This window comes from Castor canadensis, chromosome 6 (genome assembly GCF_047511655.1).
Source record: "Castor canadensis chromosome 6, mCasCan1.hap1v2, whole genome shotgun sequence".
NCBI lineage: Eukaryota > Metazoa > Chordata > Mammalia > Rodentia > Castoridae > Castor > Castor canadensis.
This window is the reverse complement of record NC_133391.1, coordinates 45,043,037-45,069,892: the sequence shown is the minus strand read 5'-3', so window position 1 is coordinate 45,069,892 and position 26,856 is coordinate 45,043,037. Positions and strand designations below refer to the sequence as shown.

General features: G+C 36.5%; 1 protein-coding gene across 5 annotated transcripts in view; it reads left to right on the top strand.

Annotated features, from left to right (window-relative positions):
* The window catches only part of Rpap2 (RNA polymerase II associated protein 2), a 105,909-nt gene that overhangs the window by 59,530 nt on the left and 19,523 nt on the right, over positions 1-26,856 (top strand). Inside the window, exon 13 of one of the 5 annotated variants that reach the window (XM_074076477.1) lies at positions 595-25,952. The exons of the other annotated variants lie outside the window; for them this stretch is intronic. Within the exon in view, the coding sequence (XP_073932578.1) occupies positions 595-604 (10 nt within the window). The 3' untranslated portion in view covers positions 605-25,952. Of the gene's footprint in view, positions 1-594; positions 25,953-26,856 lie in introns of those variants that run through there. 5 annotated transcript variants of the gene reach the window in all.

Sequence of the window (26,856 nt, the reverse complement as noted above, 5' to 3'; positions counted from 1 at the left end):
TAGAAAACACAGTAACAACTTGCATAAAACTGCATTTTATGATGCAATATCATACTGTATTATACATTGCTTTTCATAGTCTCTTCAAAGTTCCTATTTCACCCACACTATAGGAAATAAGTCTGAAGAATCACTCTTCAGCTGGGCATGGTGGTACCTGTCTATAATCCCAGCTACATTTAACAGGAGGCATAAATGGGAGGATTGCAGTCCAGGCTGACCCCAGACAAAAATGTGAGACCCTATACCAAAAATAACTAAAGCAAAAAGGGCTGGGGGCATGGCCCAAGTGATAGAATGCCTGCATAGCAACTGCAAGACCCTGGGTTCAATTCCCCAGTGCCACCAAAAAGACAAATTACAAACAAAAGGAATAGGGTCATGGTTCAAGTGGGACAGTGCTTGCCTAGCATGCACCAGGCCTTGGGTTCAATCCTTAGTACTGCAAACAAATTTTTTAATTAATTAAAATAAAGAATCCTTTTCACATAGTCACAGTATCCAGACTAGTTTCTTTGAAAAGATATTTGTAGCCCTAGGACAACTTACTTGGCCCTGTCCCATCTCTCCTTTTCCTTTATCCTTTGCTTTTAGTTGTCCTTGATCTTCTTGGACCGCTGTCATTATACTTGAGTCTGTAACACAAGTGGAGAGTGTGCCAATGTTGTCCTGAAGCTGAGAAGTCCAGGAAAGTTCCCGACAAAAACAGGCAGCCAAAGAGAAGGCATCAAGAAACAGATTTCCTGATCTGAGTTCCTTTATGTGTGGTCTAGGTGCTGAAAAGGGGAGTCAAGTTTTCTCAAGGGTACTGAGACTTAAAATTAACTTTTTCATCTGTGTTTAATATGGAACCTTTGTAAATTGCTACTTTGTAAATACTAGTTTATATTTTTAATGGTCTGTGGTTAATTATAGCATGGGAGTCATACCCAGGAGAGAGATGCATGTTGTGTTCCATGGGAATTATTTAGTTATCTAATGAAGATGAGTACTTTCCTTTCAGGAAAAACAAAGGGTAAAGTGACTTGTGGTTGTCTAACATAAATACGTGCCATTCCTCCTTTTATGCCCTTGATATTCTCTAATGGAAAGCTTTCAAGACCATCTCCAAAATGTCTGCTTACATTTTATCTTAACTGGCTGTTTCCAGTGAACTGTGGCCTGCTTCCTAGGCAGAAATCATGCGATAGGTTATTCCCTCTAAAAGCTTTGAGTATTCCTGTTGTTTGGGGAGTAGCATGTAAGTCCTGGGAAATGGTATTTAAACAAGCTCAACTTGACCATGATCACTAAACAAAAGCCATCACTGGGTGCAGGCAGCCACTTTAGGTAACCGTCATACACAGAGATACTCTGGAGAATCACTTCTCTAGGGCTCCCAGGCATGAATGGAAAGATGCAACTAAGGCTTTTTACCCAGTAGGCTGGTTTTGAAAGCCTGCCCATTACTGATTTCCTCATAGAAATTTGTGAGCACACCATAAAAAACAAAGGGGAACTATAGTTTCTTAAAAACCATGTTGGTTCTCAGAAGCATTCCCAAGTCTTTCTCTTAACATTCCAAATTTAGTTTGGTATTTGAGATCAGATTAGATTTTCTAAATCATTTGTCTATTTCCTTATAATCATGAAATTTTATATTGAATTTTATTAACACAAAATTCAGTTTTAATGTATACAATTCCCTATCTTGTGCAATCATCAATACCATCTAAGAACATTTTAACTACCCCCAAAAGAAACTTTGTATTAGCTCAGCCCCAATTTCCCCTTCTCCTATCTTCTGATACCTATTTATCTACTCTCTGTCTTTATGGATTTACCTGTTCTGAAAATTTCATACAAAAGGAATCATATGATAATTGCCTTTTGTGTCTAGCTTCTTTCCATACTATGTTTTAGATGTTTTTGTCCATGTTATAGCATATAGCAGTACTTCGTTCCTTTTTACAGCCAAAGAATATTCCATTGTATGGATATACTACATTTGTTTACCCATTAATCAGTTGTAGGTCATTTGATTTGTTTCCACTTTTTGGCTGCTGTGGATAATAGTGCTATTATGCATCAGCATTTGTGTATGGGCTTTCTGTGTAAACATGTTTTCAGTTCTTTCATTTACACACACAGGAGTGAATTATTCTGTTAATTGATAGCTCTGTGTTTAACTTTTTGAGGAACTGTGAAGCTGTTTTCTATACCAGCTGCACTATTTTACATTTCCACTAGCACTGCATGAGGGTTCCAAAGATTGAACTTTAAAAGTCATCTCACCTGACCTCATACCCAGTAGTTTATAGAAACTTATATATGCATTTTCTCCAAAACTGAAGTATTCCTATTCTAATTGATGTTAGTCCTTCGTGGACTTTTAATGGCAATTTCTCCTGTTCTAGGAATCTCTATTACATATGCAAAATGAGTACCTTATGAGCCAAGGGAAAAAACTGTAATAGTCTTGAATTTGAGACCATATAAATAATGTCTTAATACCTAGTAGTATTTCCTTTGGATTCCTTGGTATCCATAAAATTCCTTTTTGATTTGGTTGCCTATACAAATCTTAGGTTTGTTTATCTTACTATGCTTATTCCATTACCTTTGGCATTTTGAAGTTTAAGTATGTATCTATTAACTGAGGACTAAACAATAAGATTATTTCTTTACCTCCCATACTAATGGCTGAGAATTTACATAAGAAAACATCATTTAATTGAAGTATCTTTACCCTCAGCTGACTTAGAGGTATGTAGTGATAGAACAATAATGCTGCCATTTTATAAATTAGCGGCACCTCATGGAAAATGGAGCCATTCCCCCCCCTTAACAAGGTTTCCTGTGCTCCTAAAAACAAGCTCCACCTCCATCAGGGACCGCCCCCCACCCCGCGCGTATGCGCCAACCCCTTACCCTCCCTCTCCTGTAAAAGGCCATGCCTGGCCTGAATCCCTTCCCTTTTGTCCTTTCTTCTTCCTGCACTACCTCGTACCTGCCATTAAACCCTGCCCTTGGACGTGAGTTTTCTTTGTGTGGCGTTTTCCCTAACATGTAGGAATCCAGATCCTTTCTAAAAAAAAAAACTTGTTTAAATTTCAAGTTAAAGCCTACTTTCTACACTGTTTTTTCCCTCAGAATTCCCCTTGAGCAATTTAAAATGTTGGTTTTTTATTTATCCATAAGTACTTCAGAATCTCCAACCTTCTGCCTTAAAAATCCATGTTAAAAGTCACCAATGCATACAGCCCTGGGCTCCATCCCCAGCACTACAAAGAAGAAAGGTCACCAAGTATCCCCAACAAAAAGATGTGCCTTCTGCTTTCCAGCTTTCCCAATCCCAAGCACAACAGCAGTGATAATGGTAGCAGTTAACAGCAGTTGCCCTCAGTAATCACAGACTCAGTTTCAGGAACCATCCCTCGTCTAGCAGTGCCATCTGCCCATCTGACTGAGCTCCCTGAGAATAGAAAGCATGAGGTTTACGGGCAAGGTCACCATCAGCCTTGGGATTCTCCACTGTAAAAGTGTGGTAATCATTGTGAGACACCCCTGTTGATTCCACTTCAATTGTAGAGCATTGGGGGGAAAAAATACAGCTGGAACCACTAGTTTGACAGAATTGCCACACAGTAATAAATATGAAGAAAAGCTTTTCCAACTCTCACCAGCAAAGCTGCTCTATAGACTTGTCACAAACAGGATTTAGGTATAAAATTTTAAAGTCATTCCAACCCAACCCCTTAAACAAACGTGCGTGTAATATATCACTACAAAGTGATTTACAAAGAACTTGCTTCTTTTGAATTAGAACTATCAATGAAAAGCATCCCTGCTTCCTTATTAATAGGTAATCCTGAAGCATTAAATGCAAACATGATCAGGGCATAAGCCATCTGTTATAAGAAAACATTTATTTTATTTGGCTGTCATAGTCTTTTATAATCAAAGCTTTTATCTCCATTTTCTAGATAATAGTTCTAAAATGGAAAGCCCATAATGGCATACCTCTCCATGGTATATTCTCATCTGATTTCTTGGTTTCTCTTAGAAGTCCTTAATGGTACCAGCCTTATATGTCTATACCGGTTTTTAAATTTAGGGGAACTTTAGCTTGTTACCTAAGATAACGTTAATTGCTATTTTAATTTATATAATTTTTTTCACAGTGCTAGGGATAGAACCAAGGGGCTTGTGCTTGGCTAAGCTACTTGAGCCATGCTTCTCGCCCTGTTGTTTGTATTTTGTTTTCAAAATAGGATCTTGCTAACTTCACCTGGGCTGCCCTCAAACTCATGATCCTCCTGCCTCTGCCTCCTGAGTAGCTGGGATGGCAAAGTGTGCACCACCATGTTTGGCTTATTTTTAATTTTTATTAAAAATTGTCTTTATTAAATGTAATTTTCTTATCCCAAAGACCACCTTTAACTTATACAAAGGTCTCTTGCTACCCTAAATTTGGTCACATTTTTGATAATATCATATTTTCATCCCTAACTAGCAGTAGAACCATGCAAAAATTATTTAAACTTATTGGGTATTATCTTTCTCATTAGCAGTGTGAGGAATTGGACTGAATCCAAGTTTGGGGGTTTTGTTGTTATTCTTGTTTCATTTTTAAATGACACAGGTTATTATTTTGTTGCCCAGGCTGGTCTCAAACTCCTGGACTCAAAAGATCCTCCTGCCTCAGCCTTCCAAGTAGCTGGAACTACAGGTACATGCCATCATACCTGGCAAAGAAACTGTTCTAATGCAGTTTGTCAAAGGCTACTAAAACATAATGAAAACAAGTGTATTTAGCATAGCAAACAATTTAATTTTGATGATAGAAATCTATGGTGATACTGTCTAAGTGTTATACTTTGTTAGGTATCTTAATCATTAAGCTTGGCAAAGAAATACATTTAAGTGATATGACTAATCACCTTTCTGTAGAAGTACAGAGTGCACATTTAAGTAAATGGAAGAACATTCCCAAGATTCTTTTGTTCTCTACTGCAGACTAGGGTTGACATTGTCCTTATCAAAGAGAAGGAGCTTTCCCTAAATGCAAAGGAATGGTTTTGTATTTCAGCATATACTTAGAGGTGTTAAAGAGTAAAATAAAATGTGTAAGTTTATTTTTTAAGGCTAAAATAGATTTTTAAACTCTTTTGCCTACAGAATCTCTATAACTGTGCACCTTTTTTCCCCTTTAAATTTATTCCTTACATTTTCTTTTGAACATAAGTCTCATTGGTGAAAAGAGGAGCCTTACAAATTTATTTTATGTGAATGTTTCTGATTTTTTTCAAATTTCATTTAAGGAATTATTTTTAAATGGCTCTAAAATATGTATTGGGGTTGAAGCTCAGAAATAGAGAACTTACTTAGCGTACATGAAGCCTTGGGTTTGATCCCCAGCAACACACACACACACACATCTATGGAATAATGTTTTCCATTTTTACTCCTTACTTTTTTGCCCATCATTGATGAAAAGACTTTAAGTGTTCACTGATACAGCTTCTTTGACCTAAGAAACTTTGCAATAACCTGTTTCTTCTCTAAGATAATACCATTTGTCAGCTAAAGGATAGATACATACATTACTTAAAATCTTTATTTTTCTATTTAAAAGTTTATTTGAACATTTTTATTTTTAATGTCATGCCATGTAAACCAGGGTAAGTAGAGCCCATGTATACCTGAAAGTGTGAGAGTCAAGCTTTGTTATAGCATCATAACTGTAAATTAGTATATAAGCAGCCATCAGTACAGTGATGGAAATTTTCTAAAATAATTAAAAATTGGACTCAAAACTTTCTCAGTAAATGTTTTCTTGAGCACACAATGGGTAAGACTAAGTCTTAGACTCTGTAGGGGATACAAAGGTGAACAAATCCTCTGCCCTCAAAAATTACAGCCTCCTAGACACTGGGGAAAGATAAAATCAACATGTTCACAAGTAACTACAATAAAAAAAAATTGAAGGTGTTAAATGCCAAAAAAGAAGCACAAAATATTGGGATTCAAATCTCAATAAGGAAGAAAAGGTTTCATAGAAATAGTATTTGTAATGACTTCCAAAGACAAAGGATTTCAAGATGTGCAAATGACTAGATGAGTACTTAGAATGCGAACAGTCAAGAGGTCAAGACAGCTGGAAAGAGTGGTTGAGTCTGTTGTACAGATAGATTCTTTACTGGTAGATAAGTTTAGTTCAGGGAGAATGAAAGTGATTTAATATTTGAACAGAGTAACATTATGATATGTGTGCTTTAGGAAGATCATCTTGCAGAGATCTGAGGTCAGAGCCAGTTCCATCTTACACCTTACATCAGGACTTCAAAGGCTTCCAACTGTTCTTTAAAAAAAAAACACTGCAGGGCCCTGCATGGTGGAGCCCCTACTTACTTCTCCAGCCTTATCTTATACCTCCTTACTTGTTCTCCCATACCTGCCACTCTGTTACCTTCTTTCATAACTTATTCATCAAAATCACTCCCAGTGCAAGACACAGGTTCAAAAGTTTTTAATTAGCATATATTAATTATACAAAATAATGGGTTTCATTGTAACATCATAAATGTATGTAATGTACTTTGATCATATTCGTATGCCCCCTTACCCTGGCTCTTCTCCTCTTACCACACACCCCGCCAGTGATCCCTTTCCTCTTCGCAAATAGTCCCCCTTCTACTTTCATGTCTTTTTTTATTAATACAGATTCTACATCTGAACATGCAATATTTGTCTTTCTTTGTTAGCTTCCTTCACTTAACATGATCTCCAGTTTCATCTATTTTCCTACAAATGATGTAATTTTGTTCTTTATGACTGAATTGTGTATATATACACCATATATCATCTATTCATGGGCACATAAGGTGATTCCATAACTTGACTAATGTGAAAATTGTCATAGTAAATGTTTGTGCAGGTATTTCTATTGTATACTGACTTAGATTCCTTTGGGTATATGCCCAAGAGTGGTATAGTTGAATCATATGGTAGTTCTATTTTTAGTTTTCTAAGGATCCTCCAGACAAGTTTCTAGAATGAACTGTACTAATTCACATTCCCTCAGTAGTGTATGAGGGTTCCTTTTCCCAAACATCCTAGCCACCATTTATTGTTTCTTTTCTTGATTTTTAGCCTTTCTGACTGAGGTGAGATGGAATCTCAATGTAATTTTGATTTACATTTCCCTGATGGCCTAGGATGGTGAACTTTTTCATGAATTTATTGCTCATTTGTAATTCTCTTGAGAACTGTCTATTTAATTCATTTGCCCATTTATTGATTAGATTATTTGTTATTTTGGTGTTTAATTTTTTGTTTTTTTGTTTTTGGTGGTGGTGGTACTGGGGTTTGATCTCAGAGCTTCATGTTCTACCATTTAGGCCAGCCCTTTTTTTCTGGTTATTTTGGAGATAGGGTCTTGCTTTTTTTCCCCGGGCCAGCCTGGACTGCAATCCTCCTATGCTAATCTTCCTGCTGTTGCTGGGATGACAGGCACGTACCACTTTCTGTTGAGATGGGGTCTCACAAACTTTTTTGCCCAGGCTAGCCTGGAACCACGATCTTCTCAACCTCAGTCTCCCTCATAGCTTGAGCTTGACTTGATAGCAAGCGCCATCACACCAGCTATTGGTTGAAATGGGGTCTTACAAACTTTTTGCCCAGGCTGGCCTCAAACCACAATCCTACCAACCTCAGCCTCCCAAGTAGCTAAGATTACAAGAATGAGCCACTGACACCTGCCAATTTTTTTAGTTCTTCATGTACTTTGAATGTTAATCTGTCAGATAAACAAGTAGCAAGGATTTTCTCCCATTGGACCTCTTCACTTTGGTAATTATTTCCTTTGCTGTGAAGTTTTTTAATTTGATACAAATTCATTTGTCAATTCTTGCTCTTATATGCTGAGCAATTGGAGTTCTATTTAGTAAGTAATTGCCAAAGACTCTATTTTTAAGTATTTTCCCATAGTAGTTTCAAAGTTTTAGGTCTTACATTAAGGTCTTTGATCCATTTTGGTGAGTTGGGGTTTGAACTCAGGGCTTCACACTTACAAAGCAGGCACTTTACTGCTTGAGCCACACCTCCAGTCCATCTTTGATCCATTTTGAACTTACTTTTACATACAGAGGTATGATTCTAGTTTCATTCATGTACATTTGAATATGCATTGAAAAGGCTGTCTTTTCTCCAGCATGTTTTTGGTACCTTTGTTTAGAATCAATGGCTGTAGCTCTGTGGGTTTATTTCTGAATCCTCTATTTAATTGCTCAGCATGTCTGTTTTTGGGCTCATACCATGCTGTTTTTTTTCACAGGGGCTCTGTAGTATGATTTGAAGTTGGGTATTATGATACCTCCAGCATTGCTGTTTTTCCTCAGAATTGCTTTGGCTGTTTGGGGTCTTTTGTCCTTTTGTATGAATTTTAGGATTGTTTTTCTAGTTCTCTAAAGAATGGCATTGGAATTTTGATGGGGGATTGTGTTGAATCTGTAAATTACTTTTAGTAATACGGTCATTTGTACAATATTCTGCTGATTATTGAATATGTGAGGGTGGTTTTTCCATTTTTTTTTTCAGTGTCTTTCTTCAGTGTTTCATATGTTTTATTGTAGAGACCTTTCACCTCCTTGGATAGTTTTATTCCTAGGTATTTTCTTTTTTTAAGGCTATTGTGGATGGGATTGTATTACTGATTTCTTTTTCAGCATGTTCATTATTGATATATAGAACGGCTACTGATTTTTTGTATTAATTTTGTATCTTGCTACTTTGCTGAAAATGTTTACCAGATCTAAGAGTCTTCTGGTGGAGTATTTTTGGCCTTTTAATATAGCATCATATCATCTGCAAATAGGGATAATTTGACATTTTCCTTTCCTATGTGTATCTCTTCTGTTTCTTGTCCTTGTCTTATTGCCCTAGCTAAAAATTCAAGCACTGTACTGAATAAGAGAATGGAATGGACACCCATTTCTTATCCCCTGTTTTTAAGGAAAAGCTTTCAGTTTTTCCCCCCACTGAGTATAATGTTGGCTGTAGGTTTGTTGTTTATAGCCTTTATTATGTTGAGCCACGGACCCTCAATTCCTAGTTTCTTCAGGGCTTTTATCATGTAGGAATGTTGAATTTTGTCAAAGACTTTTTCTGCATCTATTGAGCTAATCATGTGATTTTTGTCCTTGATCTATTTAATGGTGCTATAATTATACTAATTGATTTGGGTATGTTGATCCATCTTTGTACATCCATGTAATGAAACCAACTAGATCATATTATTATAATCTTTTTAATGTGTTGCTGAATTTGGTTTGCAAGTATTTTATTGAAAAATTTTTCACCTATGTTTATTAGGGAGATTGAGCTACAGTTTTCTTTTTTGTTCTGTCCTTATCTAGTTTTGGTATCAGGGTAATCCTGTCTTGTAGAATGAGTTTAGAAGCATTCCTTCCCTTTCTATTTTATGAAATAGTTTGAGGAGCATTGGTGTTCATTCTTTTTTAAAAGTCTGATGGAATTTAACAGTGAGTCTGTCTGGTCCTAGTCTCTTCTTTGTTGATGGATTATTTATTATTTCTTTGATATCATTGCTAGTTACAGATCTGTTTAAGTTGGTCTCAGTTCTATTTTGATAGGTCATGTGTCTAGAAACTTAACCATGTCTTCTAGATTTTCTAATTGATTGAAATATATGCTTTCAAAATACTCCCTAATGATCCTTGGGATTTCAGTGGTATCTGTTGTAAAGCCCCTTTTTCATCTCTAATTGTATTAATGAGGCTCTTCTTGCTCTTTCTTTTGTTTAGTTTGGCTAAAGGTTTACCATTCTTGTTTATCTTTCAAAGAACCAACTCTTTGTTTCATTGATCCTTTGTATTGTGCTTTTAATATCCATTAATTTCCTCCCTAACCTTTATTGTTTATTTCCTTCTACTCATTTGGGTTTGACTTGTTGGTTTTCTAAGACATTGGGTACAACATTAGTATTTATTTAAGGTGGTACTGGGGTTTGAACTCAGGGCCTTATGCTTACGTAGGCCCTCTACAATGTGAGCCACTCCACCAACCCAAGATCAATCTTACTTTTTTCCTCAAAATTCTGTCTTTTTTTTTTTTTTATAGTTACACTTATTTTATTGTTGTGCTGGGTGGGGGGGTACATTGGAGTATTTGCAAAAATGTTCTTAAAGTGTATCAAATATATCATACTCATATTCACCCCCTTAGCTGCTCTCTTTCATCCCCCCTTCCCATACATACATGTGTACACATTATTTGTACCACCTGACTAACATCGCTTAAGATGATGTTCTCCAGTTCCGTCCATTTACCTATAAATTACAAAATTTCATTCTTCTTTGTGGCTGCGTAAAATTCCATTGTGTATAAATGCCACATTTTCTTAATCAATTTGTCAGTAGTGGGGCATCTTGGCTGTTTCCAAAACTTTATCTATTGTGAATAGTGTACAGTAAACATGCATGTGCAGGTGCCTTTGTAGTAACTTGAGTCATATTCCTTTAGGTATATCCCTAAGAGTGGTATTGCTGGATTGTATGGCAGATCTATTTTTAGTTTTTTAAGAAGCCTCCATAACTGATTTTTTAATGTAGGTACTTATAGGTATAAACTTTCCTGTTAGACCTGCCTTTTCTGTATCTCACAGATTCTGATATATTGTTTTCATTTTCATTTGATTTTAGGAATTTTTAAATCCTGCCTAATTTCTTCAATGACCAATTGGTTGTTCAAATGTATATTGCTCAATCTGTGTATAGTTTCTGTAATTTTTCTTGCTATTTCTAATTTTATTCCACTATCATCTGGTAAGATACAAGACATAAATTCAGTTTTTGTATTTGTAAAGACTTACTTTTTAATGGCCTAAAATGTCATCTATTTTGGAGAAAGTTCCATGGAATGCTAAGAAGAATTTTGCTGCTATTAGATGTCAAGTCATTTGATCTATGGTGCAGTTTCTTTTTTTTTTTTCTGTATTGATGAGAGTGGGTACTGAAGTCACCTACTGTTATTGTATCTGAGCCTATCTATCCCTTTATTTCCAAGTAGTGTTTATTTTCTGAAATTGGGTACACCACTTTTTGGTGCATATATAATTCTTGATGGATTGTTCCCATTATTAATATGTAGTGACTTACTTTATCCACTCTAATTGTGGCTTGAGATCTGTTTTGACACACATGAGTATAGCTTTTGCTGCTTGCTCTTGGATTCCTTTTGCTTGGAATATCATTTTCTGTCCTTTAATTTTCAGTCTGTGTGTGTCTTGGCCAGTGAGGTGAATTTATTGTAGACAGCAAACAGTTGTGCCATGCTTTTTAATTCATTCCATCTGTGCCTTTTGTGTGTGTATGTATGTGGTGGGGGAGTGGTACTAAGGTTTGAACCTAGGGCCTTGTGCTTATTAGGTAGATACTCTACCACCTGAGCCATTCTCTCAGCCCTTTTTGCTTTTAGTTATTTTGCATTGTTTTTACATAGAGCCAGCCTGGACTGCAGTACTCCTACCTGTGCTTCCCTTATAGCTGAGATCACAGACACACGCCACCTCACCCAGCTTATTTGTTGGGGGGGCAGGAAAGGTGGGGGTCTCACAAACATTTTTTCTGGGCTAGCCTCAAACCATGATCCTTCCAATCTCCACCTACTGAGTAGCAGTCTGATTCTTTTAATTTAAGATTTAATATGATTTGTCTTTAAAATTATTATTGAGAGTTATGTGCTAACTTTTCCCTTCTTCATCTTAGAGGTTTGCTGATTTACCAAGTTAACATTGTTTCTTTCTTTACTACTTCTCATTTGTTTCTTCTCCTTTTGAGAGTTGTTCTTTCTCAAACACTTGTGCTTATGTATATATTTTTTCTATGTGTAGTATTCCTTTTACTTAAGTCTGCCATGCTGACTTCATGATCATCAATTGCTTTATTCTATGCTTATCATAAAAGGCCTTTATTTCTCCTTTGATTTTAAAGGTTATTTTTGCTGGATGTCATAATCTTGATTAGCAGTTATTTTGTTTCAGGGCTTGAAACACATCATCCCATACTCGTTATGTAGACCTTTAGGATTTCTGCTAAGAGGTTTGTTGGTATCCTAATAGGTTTGCCTTTGTAAGTAACTTGGCTCTTCTCTCATGCAGCATTCAATATTTGTTTGTTTTGTACTCCTGGGATTTTAACTATAATATGATGTGAAGAGGTTCTTCTCTGGTCATGTCTATTTGCGGTTCTAATTGTCTCATGTACTTGGATATTTGTTTCTTTCCCTGAATTTTGGAAGTTTACTGCTGTAATTTCATTGAATAAGTTTTCTATCCCTAGGTTCAGACAGACAAAGACTACATGTTTTCTCTTATATGTGGAAGATAGGTCCAAAAGATAAACATATGCACAAAAACAAACATGATCATACACACATTTATATGTAGAACATGTTTGTAAAAAATAAAAAAGTCTTCTAGCCCTTTAATCTGTGTCTCAGTTCCTTCTACACCACAGATTTGTAGGTTTTCTCTATTAATCATGTCCCAGACATCTTGGCTGTTGTGGTCATGATGGATTTTTTTTTTTCTTTGTTGCTATCTGAGTGTAATAATTCCTCAGCCTGACTTCAGTCCCTGGAATTCTTTATTCTGCCTGGACTTGTCCACTGGTGATGCTTTCTATTGAGTTTTTATTTGATTTATTGAGTTTTTCATTTGCAAACTTTCCATTTTATTGTTGTTTTGTATTTTGTTTTTTCACAATCTCTGTATATTTGCTGAATTTCCAAGTTGTTGAATTTTTCATTCCAGGTCTTGAATTGACTGCTTTACTTCATCTATGTATATGAAACCTATTTGATGTCATTGATCAGTTTTAAAATTAGACTTCTGAATTCTTTGGCATTTCCACCAGTATCCTTGGATTCAGTTACTGAAGAATTGTGAACTTTTGAAAGAGTCATGTTACCTTCCTTTTTCAGTTTCTTGTGTTTCTAACTTGCAATTTGCTCATCTGTTAAAATGAGTATCTTCCAGTATTATATGGGGGTGGTCTTTGTAAGCAGCCTTCTTTTGAGGGCTCTACTCCCTGTGCCATCCAGAGAAGAAAAAACAAACCACTGTCAATGACAGCATCACAAAAAAACAGACATAGAAATAAAATTAAAATCAAATAAACCTACCACTACACACCAGTAACCATAGAAAAGAAAATGGCAAAAATAATGTATGAAGGATAACTATGAACTTAAAATTAAGGTAAAAGTAATAATAATAAAGAAATAAAGGAGCGTACAGAGAAAGAGGAACAAAAGAAGAAGTAGAGTTAAATATTTTAAAGGAGGAGAAGACTGTGAAGAAGAGAAAGAACAAGCTATAAAATCTAATTACAAAATAAAGAAAAATACATAATAAAATTATGTAAAGTCAAGAAGAGCAATAAATATATGCCATGTATGATAGTATATACCTGTAATCCCAGCTGCTCTAGAGATGAAAGCAGGAGGATTGCAGTTCAATTTCAGGATAATGTTGGCAAGACCTTACCTCAAAAAACAACTTTTTTAAAAAAAGGGCTAAATGGCTCTAGATGATAGAGTGCTTGTCTACCAAGCATGAGGCCATGAGTTCAAACCCCAGTACTGTCAAAAAAAATTGTTTTAAAAAACAATAAAGGATTGAAGAAGTTTCTTTCTGGGTCCCCTAATATTACAATCTGCTGGGGGTGGGAGGAGTGAGTTGTAGTTGGAGTCTATTATAGATGTTATTATTCAAGCTGGTGCTGTATGTGGAAGAGGTCCAGCATATTTCAGTTGTCAGCTTCAGGGCAACGTTTACTCTAGAAGCTTCCTTTTTGTGCATAGAGTGCCACTGCTTGCCCAAAAGAGCTTTGCATCCTGTAGACCAACTGGCTTGCCACTTGCTCCAGAACCCCCCAGTTTGTGCACCCATCAACAGTAAATATCCAAACCTAGTGTCCCTAAGTGTGTCAGAAAGTGGGGGGATTAAAGTGAGCACTGAAATCTGCACTGGGAGGACAAAACTGAGGGAACCTGGCATTCTGTGTGCCAGCCTCAGTACTTTCTGACCCCTTCCAAAAAGTACAGCACCCTGCACCAGGGAGGAGGCTGGGAGTATGCAAAGATCTGCTGTACCTGGTCTTGGAATTCTCACCACATGCAGCAGAAAGGTAGCACCAGAGGCCAACCAATCTGCTGGTCACAGGCTTGGAGTTGGAGCTGTCAATCTCTGTAGTAATAATCTCAGGTGAGGGGGCTTGCTCCTGCCACAGAGGACAGGACAGCCTACCACTGCACCCTTCACAGACTGAGCTCCCTGCTGCTTAAGCTTAGTCTGTCTCTGGGTCTGTGTCCAGCCCTCCTGTTCTCCACAACTGCCTACTCAGACACTGGCAGGGTGTCCCCAAGCTCCTTGGTTTCTTATTTTCAGGTCCTCCTTATATAGCTCAGTCTCATACAATAGCCGCCCCCCCCCCTCCGCCCACCCCCAGAGATGGTGCCTGGCCATAACTGGCCATAATACTCTGAGATATGGAAAGTGACAAAATGGATTTCTTCTTCAGTGCTGGCCTGCCACACAGGAGTCACTGTCACACCAAATGCTCACGCTGGGTTTAAGGCTTTTAAGAACTGTTTTTCCTGCAGCTGGGACTGCCAGTCTTTTGTCACCAGGGTTGCCTGGCTTATCTTGTGGTTGCAGCTTCTGCTTCCCCTCCCCATAAGGAGCCAGGGTTGGAGCTTCAGGCTGTTTCCCATTTTTCTCTGCTACATAGCCTTTGTTTTTCTCTGTGCTTTTTAACTGTTTTAACATCATTGATTCCTGATGCTCTTCCTCTCTTTCTTCGGAATATAGTCTGTCCTTTGTTACCCTGACCCTTGCCATTCTTGGAGTCATATGGAGGAGGTTTCTATACACCATCTTACTCCAGAACCAAAATGCTCTTCATCCCCTCTTCTTTTGGTTAATTACTCTTTATCTGTCAGAACTTAAGGAAGTGTTTTCTCATCAAGAAACTTTTTCTGACTTCCTCGACTAGATCAAATATACTTATAAATAGGTCTTCACAACACTGTGTACTTCTGTTTCCTAGCAACTTTTCAATTTTTTATTTAATTGTGATTACTTTCAGTTTTATATTTAATTATATGATTACTTAAATAACATCTGCCTCCCTCACTAGACTTGATGATTTTTAGAGGCTAGTTCTATGTCTGATTTTACTCCATTAGGTACTGTATACCTAACACTTACCATTTTGCCTAGAATATCTCAGAGTTACAAAAATGTTTGGCAATGAATGAGTGATTAAATGAATGAGATTAGTTTGGAAGCTATCACTTCTCACTCTTTGTTGATGCCTTCCCTTCTGCCTAAAACTGCATATTCATGTTTAAATTTTTAAAAACAAAACAGAAAAAATCAAACCTACTTATCCTTTGTCCTTCACCTCAAACTGTCATCCATTCACCTATGAAACTTCTGGAATTGCTCACCTACTCTCAGTGATTCCAGTGCTTCTCGTGAACCCCCGCATTCTGGATCTTATCTCCACCGTTATTGGAATTGATTTTCTCAAAGCCTGTGCTACTGACATTGTAGTTAAACAAAGAGCAATGAAAGTGAAAAGAGAGACAAGTAATTAGAGACATTACAGCTCTAGAATCTACAGGGTTTAACAATGGAAGAGGAGTCAAACGTGGTTTCAAAATATTAATACAGGTAATTAAGAAGGTACCAGTGCCTTTAGGGAAGTGGGTAAGAAGAACTAGTTGAAGGAGTTGATACATTTAATATTATACCTGCTCTACAAGCACCAAGACTTCCTGTTCAGCTTAAGATTCAGGTAGATCATCTAGTTGGATAGTTTCCCAGAAAATAGTTGAAAATGTGGAACTTGGGCTGAAGGATGGTAAAGAGACTCAGAGATCAGACAATTTTTTATACATCATGTGCTAGACTCTTACATACATTATTTCATTCAGTTCTGACAGTTCGGTGAGATCGGTGATAGTGTTCTGTTTACCAGAGGAATAAAGAAACAAACACTTAGCCCAAGTTTGTCACAACTGGAATTCAAGCTCAAATCTATCTAACTTCAAAACACAGACAGGCACCTCAGTGCACAAAGTACTTCAGAAAGGAATGTACACAACCAAAACTCTGTTGAGGAGTCCAAAGTGGGTTTAAAGTTGAAGAAAGGAGTAAAATTACATTTTTGAGGATGAAGTAATTATCTTCCGCTGAATTAGAAAAAAGACTGTGGTTCTGACAATTAAGTAGTTGTAGTGGGTGACCTTCAAAAAAGCAGTTTCCATAGAAAAATAGGCATGGAAACCAGTTTGCAAATGCTGTTACAGTAGACAACTGTTGAGATACTAGAGATAGCAAAAACTGGCCATTCTTCTCATACGGTTGGCATAATTAGAAAGGAGGAAGGGGATTATAATCCAATAGGATGTCGTAAATCTTCGGAAGACTTCTCAGGGTAGTGGAGGCTTAAGCATGCTGATAATAGGGTAAGGAGACACTAGACAGGCCAGGTTAGAAGAATGGAAGATGGGGGTAACCATGGAACATAGCCTATGAAGAGACTGTGAATGTCATCAAAGGTATGACATTCCTTTTTTTCCCTTTTTCCCTTTCCTTTCTTAAATCTACCTCTCTTTTCTTACTGTTTCTATTTCCACAAGTTCTCTCCTTGCCTTGAATGTCAGAGTTATTTTGTAATATTTTGCCTCTTGATCTTAATTTTAAAAATGAGCCAGACGCCAGTGGCTCACTCCTATAATCCTAGTGACTCAGGAGTCAGAGATCAGGAGGATCACGGTTCAAGGCCAGCCCAGGAAAATAGTTCAGAGACTCTATCTCAAAAACACCCATCACAAAATAGGGCTGGCGGGGGAGGGTAGTGGAGTGGCTCAAGGTATAGGCCCTGAATTCAAGCCCTAAGTACCACAAAAAAAAAATAAAAATAAAAAAATAAGGTGAACTAGGGCTGGGGGCATAGCTAAATGTCAGAGCACTTGCCCAGAATACATGAATCCCACCACTAAAAAAGAGAGAGGGGAAAAAAAAGAATAAACCTTGTATACTTCTGCTTCCAAAACCCCATATTACTACCATCATTTCATTACTGTTTCTGACTGATTTTTCCCCTTCCTCCACAAATCAATAATCTTCCCTAGAAGAATTAATTTAGGGCATCATTTCTAAGTTTGACCTATGTGACCACTGTGTTTAATTCTGTTAACTAACTTTTTTCTTTCCATCTTTATGATTTTTACCTTCCATGGCTTTTCATCTTCCATGACCCATAAATCACTCTTGGGGACATAAATATGTAGTTTACCCCCCCAAAAAAATTTATAGACATACACATGTGTCTACATGAAAATAAGAGACTTTCCATTCATCCAAATAGTGTGTTTGAACAATGTGTAAACAGTACTAAATCAGGAAAAATGTTTATAGTAGATAAAGTGGTCAAGTCTGGATTGCTTTTGTGTTCCTCATGTGAATCAATCTGGTACTTAATAACTCAGTGAATATTCATGGAATAAATCAAATGAATGAGTGGATAGGAGAAACTTGGATAAATTATTGTTGCTATTATAGAATTCAACACACATTTGGTAATGCTGATAAAATTGCATTACATGTGAAATAACAAAAGTAGTTGCTATTATGAATGAAAGGAAAGACTTTCATTACTGAGACACAGTCTCTACAATGAGTCAAACCTTCCAGAGTGGGTATAAGTTGATAAAGATGCAACTGTTTGGCATACAGAGAATTGCTGCTTTCAACAAAAACTAGCATTGTTTTTTACAAATAGAATTTTTATGAAATATTTAATAAAATCACTCAAAAATTAGATGTAAATAAGATTATCTTTTAATTCACATGATTAAGAATAAGTGAACATTTTAATTTTAATATCTTTTGTTCAAAACTTTATTCCAAATATTGCTTTTACCTTCTAGGGACTTAGTTGTCTGATACTCTGTGGACTGGTAATATAGAATTGGTAGTAGAAAAATTCGTCCCCTATTAGGTAAATAAGGCAATACTTCTTGTAGTTATTTATCTGTTGCATCACAGACATAATTCTGGATGATTTGTTAAGTGTTTATTTGTTGATATTTCTTCCTTGAATTTTCTCTCTACAGGCAAACGCTTCCTTTGGTAAAACTAGTTAGTTTTACAGTTTTTTTTTTTTTTTTTTTTTTACTTTTTTTTGGGGGGGTGGGGGGTTATTCAGGTTTGAACTCAAGGCCACATACTTGCTAGGTGGGTGCTCTACCACTTACTTAAGTCATGCCTCCACAAAGTATTTTATTAGTCTTGCAAATATGAATGAAGTTATAAGGAGAAAAATCATCCCCAGGTGTATTAAGAGTGTTTAGAATTTCAGGATCCTGGATCTTCTGTGTTTCTTTTCTTTCTTTTTTTTTTAGTACTGGTGGTTGAACTCAGGGCCTCACACTTGCTAGGCAGGGACTCTACCACTTAAGCCACTTCACCAGCCCCTAGTGTGTTTCTTTATTGGTTTTAAACACTTCTGTTTAGTTTGTGTGTGATAGAGTCTTGACACCTTTTAAATATTCTTTCTGCCCCTGACTTTTCTTGTCTCATTCCAATTAACAGTAAAGTCATATGGTTCTTAAAGATAAAATTCAAATACTTCCATTTCACTCCTTGTTTAATTATCTTATAGAGTTCTAGAGCATATTACAAGAACCAAAAGGTGAAACAAAGTTTGGATTTGTTTGAACCAGAATCATCTGGTTCTCACTATTGCTGTTTGTGTTGTTCTACCCTCCACTTTACATGAAGAGTTTAGTAGTTGGCTATTGTCAGTTTAATAGCTCGTATATACTGTGCCTTAAATGACATAGGAACATATCAAAATACACAAACTTTACTTAATACTAAAAATCGCTGTGCAAAAAAAGTACTTAGGAAGCTGCTACAAATGGTTTGATAAACAACTGCGGTTTCTGTGGTGGGAAAATCACATTACAGTGAACAGAATCTTCTGGATATTTCGGTTTCATTTATTTGATGATTTTCTTTCCAGTGAGGTTTTTAGGCCCCACGTTATGATGTTTTTCACCACATGGATGTTTTCAGCTGCAGTAAGTGACAAATCAACTGCACTGCAAAAGTGTTTCATGAAAACAAAGCAATTGCCAAATTAAAACTATTATTCCTTTTTCAGTGCAGAGAAAAATGTTGCTTACTTAAAATGCTAAGATTTAGGTATGATTTTCATATGCTCCCAAATCAAATTCTGAAACCTATACAATTAAATGCTTCTGATTTTCTACTACTAAGATTATATGTTGAGATACATGATTATAAATTGAAAGCATGAGAAAGATATATATATATAATTTGAAGGAATATAAGAACCCCTATATCCCAGGCTAAGATAAGGAAATAGAGCCAGTGAATATAGATTTCTCTCCTCAGAAATTTGATAAGGGTTTGGGGAGATTGGCCAGTAAGGACTTGAGCATATTTGTAGGTCACGGGGAAGGAGCCAGTAAAGAAAAGTAATTGAAGCTGAGGTCAGGTGGGGCATAGATACATATGACAGAGCAGGGTCTCAAAGGAATGAGATCAGAGACACAGGCAGACAGAATAGTCTGTACAGGAAATACTACATGTTCTGATACAAGAAGAAGTAAGTGAAGAATGATGTGGCTATTAGGTAAGGTTATAAATAGAAAGCAGTATAGAGGTTGATGATTGTGTAGAGTGTGAAAAAAGTGGTACTCGCTGAGATGATCCAGAAAAGGAGGTAATCCCAGAGTGAAAGAAAATTAACAAGTGATATGAAGTGTCCAGATGAGGATAGAGATCATAGATTTGTAATAGGATTGATCTTCTGGGCTCCTTTCTTCCCCTACAAACCCTACCTCAGAAGTTTTTAGTCATTCTGGTATAGGTATGGAAAAAGGAAGTTGATATCAAGTTATAGTTTTGGAGGTGGGATAGCTAAACAGCAGAAATTCAGATGAGTTATTAGTCCAAGAAATTAGAGCAAATATAATTGGTAAAGAAAAGTGAAGTTACTTTTGGTAGAAAATGAGTCATCGCTATCAAGCCTTTCTGTGTCCCTCACCCAAGAATTGCATCTTCAGCTCTGATAGCTCTCTTAGGTTACAGATCAAACTTTTTTCTTTGTGCTGAGCATCTCCATGTGGATATCCCTCAGGCATTTCAAACTCAAAGAGTGAACTTACCTTCCTTTCAGATGTCCTCTCTTTCTTTCCATGGCATTTGCATCTTCCTAATTACCCAGAATTGAAATGTGACTTGTTGTTTGTGCTTTTCTTGCCCTTTTATCTTTTTTTTTTTTCTGTACCAGGGATATGTAGTGACATTTACAAAAGTTCTTAACAATATATCATAGTTAAATTCACCCCCCCGCCATCATTCTTTACCCTTTATCTTTTATAGCTAATCATTCTGTCTTTATAACTGCTCTTATAAAGTTGTTTTCTCCATCCCACTGCTTCTAGTCCATGTCAGGCCTTCATTATGTGCCTAGACTGCTGCAGTTTATAGCCTTTCTAAGCAGACTGACTTGCCACGTGTCTCATCAATCAACTAGTCATCCTTCCAGCTATAATCTTCTCACTAAAGTTTAACTCTGATGGGGAGGGGAGAAATTAATGGAAAAACCTAGTAACTTCCATACTTCAAGCACATAATTTTTCATGAAATTTAAGTTCCTCCTAAAATGGTCCACACCTGCCTATCTAACTTATTTCTTTTTTATGTCCATACATTGTGTTCACTGTTCCTCCTTACAATCATCTTTGATAACACTATGGCCTGTATTTGAAATGACTTTTCCCAGTTCAGTGTAACCACCTCCTTAGGAAGTCTAAAGAAGACTCCCTCCTTCCCCCAGTAGAAATAACACTTAAACTCCTGAAATAAGACATGTCTTTTGATAGTATTACCTTCTTCTTTGTTACTTATGTTAAAACATTTCCCTTACTACTAGTTTCTTACAGAAACTAACCATTAGTTAACTGTAACAAATGATTAAAGCTCCACAAATCTATTCACTTCAGAAACTTCGGGCAGGTGGAATGTGCCTATAATCCCAGCTACTCAGTAGGCTGAAGCAAGACGATTGCTTGAGGATAAGAATTCAAGGCCATCCTGGGCAATATAACAAGATCCTACCTCAAAACAATTTGTTCTCTTCTTTTTTTGGGGGGGGTGGGGGGAGTTGTGCTAGGTGGGGTTACACTGTGGCATTTACAAAAGTTTTTACAGTATATCAAATATGTCATACTTTAATTCACCCCCTCCACCATTCTCCTTCATCCCCCACTCCCCATTCCTGGAGTAGTTTCAACAGGTATCATTTTTCCATTTACATACATGTATACGCAGTATTTGCACCATATTCACCCTCCCACACCCTTTCCCCATCTACACACACACACACACACACACACACACTGATACCAACGCCCCCCAGGTAGGGCCTGTTCTGCCCTACTGTTCTCCAATTTTAAAAAATAAAAAACATTTAACAGAACTTCAATCAGTAGTACTCAATACTGGCTATACCTTAGCATACATAGGGAACTTTAAAAAAAAATACTAATAGCTGATTCAAAGATTTTGATTCACTGGTCTTTGGTGGGGCCTGTACATAAGTATTTTTTAAGTTTCCCTGATTCTAATTTGTTCACAGAATTCAGAGCTAGTGTCTTAATTCTAGTACTTATTGGTATACCAAGTAGAAAAATACTAAATCAGTTGACTTAGCTGTGTCAACTAGGATTTAGGGATATATAGATTTCTTCTAAAATCTTTGTTAATGATATTGGAAGGAGCCTCTTGGCTACCAAAGAAAAAGGAGGAATTAGAAGCACTAGACTTGTCAGTTTTCATTAGCATGTTTTATCTTGTAATGACAGATTTCAAAATTCATTTGAAGAGCATACATAATTGGACCTCTGAAAATACTGATCTACTCAGTTCTTAAAATGAATCAGACATGTGAGCTAGTGTGGTCTAGTGGTTAGAAATGTAGACTGGTGGGAGTACTTCTGGGGTTATTTGTTCATCTTTTAGTGCCTTACGTGACCTTAAGAAAGTCACTTGAGCCTCACCTTGGAGTTAACACTTACTACAACTTCACAGGAAGATTGAAGACCAATAAGTTGTCTCATTTTTAAAAAAAATTTTTTTGTACAAACTTGGAAATCACTGTGGCTTCTTATGTTTGACTGTTTGAGATCCTGCCACAAAGGGAACAAATGGGAAAGAGAACTGGCATTGTTAAGAGAAACAGACTCATTCATTCCAATTTAGAAAGTCATCCATCTTAAAGTATCTGAATTTTAAACTCACCTCTGAGCTCTTGGCATTTGTTTCCTTGTCAATGGGAAAGTTGTGCTTTTTCTACTTAAAAACAACATACACAAAACTCAGAAAAGTACCATAAAATAGTTGTCACAACACATGGCCCAATCTGTGCTATTTTATGGAAAAGGAAAAGCTCTTCCACTGGGTGACTTTTTAGTCCTTTTCTTAATGCCCAGCTGGCTGTTTATTGTTTTATTTGGGGGGAGGAAGCCAGGAGCCACAAACTGGACAAATGTTTTTCAGAAGCTCACTGATAAAGGTGAATTTTTTGTCTTCTTTCCAATAAGAAACAATTGAGATGGAGAAAGAGTTAATATTAAGTATGTAATTCTAATTACTCACATTCTGAGGAGCCTTAAATATAGACTAAATTCCTTTTGAAAGTATATAGCAATTTTTTTTAATATCTGAGAGAGGCATTTTGCAAAATGTCAGGGGGTTTGTGTGAGCCCTCAACTTTCTGAAAATAGATGATACTTTGACCCTTTATATTACTGGTCAGGGCTTGCCTTTGTTTCATTTTTGAGTGTGAGGATTTAGTTGTGAAGACAGAGGTATTCTAGTTTAATGTGCTCTCATTTAGCTCTTCTTTTTTTAAAAAAGGGAAAATCTTAACTCATTTTTTAGAAAAAGACAAAATATGGGTAAGGTGGTAACTTGTAACTGTTCCTGTTACTGACATACAGGAAGAAAGAAATAGTGGGGCTTGTAGATAAACAAGATAACTTTGTGGTAAAAGTATCCATTTTTACTATTGTTACTAACCAATATGACCCTGGATAGATGCTTTACCTTCCACAAAGCCTCAAGAATGTCACCTGTTAAAAGGAAACAAAAAAATAAAACAAATGAAACCAGCCAGATGGGTTGAAACTAAATCACACTTGAGGAAATTGAATTGGTATTACCTCATAAAATAAGACTAGACAGTTAACCCTCATCTTTTAGACTGTTTACTTGCCTGTGTCATTATTGATTAAAGAAAAATAAAAGTACCTACACCAGTTGTGGTAGCACATAACTGTAATCCCAGAACTTGGGAAGCTGAGGTAAGAAGATGAAGAGTTAAAGGCCAACCTGGACTACATATCTAGACCTTGTCTCAACTAAAAAAACACACACACACACACACACACACACACACACACGCTTATATAGAGAAAGTACCTCATCTGTCCCAGCAAGCTTTTGCTTTTCATTCTAAGTTCCCAAAATGTCAAGTATTTTATGTGTTTATTCTAATTGGTAAAGTAATAAACACAACATTTGTGCTTTTAAACACTGAAAGTGTTTCTGCTAACAGAAATTTTCCTCTTACCTTCTTCCCAGTTCTCGCCTCTGGAGGTTGAGAGAATGAGTGTTTAAATTTTTTCTTTTAATCCCAATGTTATTTTTAACAGTCTTTGTATCTTCATCTTCATGCATGGTAATAATCAGCAGGTTTCCCTGCTGCAGCAGAACTCTGTGTGAACCCAGTAATTTCTCAAATCTGACAGGTAAAAAAAGTGTGTGGCTTTTCACTTCCTGTCCCTTCCTCCAACCCCAAACCATAGTGAAGCATGCTTTCTGGTGACATTTATTCACATAGACAGCCTCACAGCAGTTTCTTCCAATAAGATTTGTTCACTGTTACCTTACAACAGCCTATCAGTTTGATTGTCTGAATTGGAAATCAATACAAACTCTCAGGAAACTATATATAACACAGAGTTATTGCTTCAGATCAATTTTGAGGGTGAAATTTAGGGATATCTGTGCTATATCCTTTGAGATAGGTGCCTGATGTATACATGTCACCCAAGATAATTCAGGAAATAATGCAGGTCCTCCAGAAACTGCAATCTGGAGGCCCTAGTAGTTCAATGTGGTTTTGCATGAGCAAAGCAATAAGGACCAGAATGGAAAAGGCCATTTAAAAATTCCAACTTTATTATGACTTTTATAGAGTTCAATCAGTGTTTAGTTTCAGTGGCTCAATAAACCAAAACTTTCACTATTTGTATAGCTTTCTATATTGATAGGATACAAACCAATGACATATGGGTAACTTCTGAGGCTTAATCAAATTTGTACAGCTTTAAATCCTTGGATATAATTATTTATTTTTTTAAAAGCCAGTTTTTAATTGAAAATCTCTCATTTCAGTTGTCATGCTTAAACTTTGAAAGTCTTCTTACCTCTATTTATAATAATTCCTGTTCACCAGATGTTGTTATTAGCTCAGTAATAACTAATAGAAGGTACTTGTCCTAACCTGACTGGCATTCTCTCTTTTTGATGTGTATGAGCATATGTGGAACAGTCAGCTAAATAAAGGTTTTATCAATAAGTTGCTGTTTGACATTTGGCTTTTAGATTTTGTTGTCTTGCCACTTACCATATGGTAAAGATTTGGTTATAAAATACTCTGTCTTTTCAGAATTGAGATTTGAATCAGTGGTGTTTACATGAGAAGTTTCCACTCTTGCTTATAACTAGTACAATACAAGGTTTTATTACATACAAATTTTGTTTTGTTTTGTTTTTGTTAGCATTGAGGTTTAAACTCAGGGCCTCATGCTTGCAAGGCAGGTGCTCTTATCACTTGAGCCACTTCTCTAGCCCTTTTTTGTGATGGGATTTTTTGAGATAGGGACTCACCCAGGGCTGACTTCAAACCACACAATCCTCCTGTCTCCTGTGTAGCTTGGATTACCAGTGTGAGCCACCAGTACCCGACTACATATAAGTTTTATTCATACTTAAAAGCACTTAAAAGAAATAAATTCAAGCATTAAAAGCTTTTTACTCACTGCCAGTTGTATTCTCTGCTGATTATTTTAAAGGTATTTCCTACAGAAAACACATTGTTGAATATCAACTCTTGTATATTGCCACTTTTTTAGTTAAATAGATGTTATTTGGACCCATAATTTAAGGAAACTATTCACTACTAGATGATTCAGGATTGAAATAGAGGCTTCATTCCCTTTCAGTGTATAATAGAGTAGGGATTGTTTTTCAATGAAAAAGTGAAAGAGGAAATAATTAGCATATCATAAGCCACGCATGGTGGTACACATTTGTAATTCCAGCATTAGGGAGGCTACATTATTAGGGCAACATAGCCAAACCCTGTCCCAGGGGAAAGGAAAAAAAAAAAAAAACATCAAAATTAACAGCATACAGATAAACATAAAGGATGAAGAGAAAAGAGAAGTCTGGGAAGTCAATTAAGAACAACAACAACAACAAAAAGGGCGGGGAAGGGGGATAGATGTTTGGTGAGATCCTACAATTGCATTTCAAAGATAACTTAGAAGGGAAAGATTTCATTTCATAATATATTTTGTGGAGTAGGAGGTGTGTTTTATATTTTGAAGTAATGAATTTAGACCATATTTATATTCTCAGTTTAGGAAAATGAGAAGCTTGAAGGAAATACAGGAACGAACATCTATCAAAATAAGGCATCTTATTTCAAAATAGGACATCTATGAGGAAAGATGAAAAGGGCATGAACTTAACTGAGACTTATTTTCAAGAATATGAAGGAAATTTTTATTTTATTTATTTTATTTTATTTATTTTTTTATTCATATGTGCATACAATGTTTGGGTCATTTCTTCCCCCTTCCCCCTGCCCCCTCTCTTACCCCCCCACCCCCCCTTACCCACCCTAACCCCTCGCTACCAGGCAGAAACTATTTTGCCCTTATCTCTAATTTTGTTGAAGAGAGCATATAGGCAATAATAAGAAGGACCAAGGATTTTTGCTAGTTGAGATAAGGATAGCTATACAGGGAGTTGACTCGCATTGATTTCCTGTGCATGTGTGTTACCGTCTAAGTTAATTCTTCTTGAACTAACATTTTCTCTAGTTCCTGGTCCTCTTCTCCTATTGGCCTCAGTTGCTTTTAAATATCTGCTTTAGTTTCTCTGTGTTGAGAGCAACAAATGCTATCTAGTTTTTTGGGTGTCTTACCTATCCTCATACTTCCTTGTGTGTTCTCGCTTAATCATGTGATCAAAGTCCAATCCCCTTGTTGTGTTTGCCCTTGATCTAATCTCCCCATATGAGGGAGAACTTACAACTTTTGGTCTTTGGGGCCAGGCTAACCTCACTCAGAATGATGTTCTCCAGTTCCATCCATTTACCTGTGAATGATAACATTTCATTCTTCTTCATGGCTGCATAAAATTCCATGTGTATAAATACCACATTTTCTTAATCCATTCATCAGTAGTGGGGCATCTTGGCTGTTTCCATAACTTGGCTATTGTGAATAGTGCCGCAATAAACATGGGTGTGCAGGTGCCTCTGGAGTAACCTGTGTCACATTCTTTTGGGTATATCCCCAAGAGTGGTATTGCTGGATCATATGGTAGATCAATGTTTAGATTTTTAAGAAGCCTCCAAATTTTTTTTCCAGAGTGGTTGTACTAGCTTA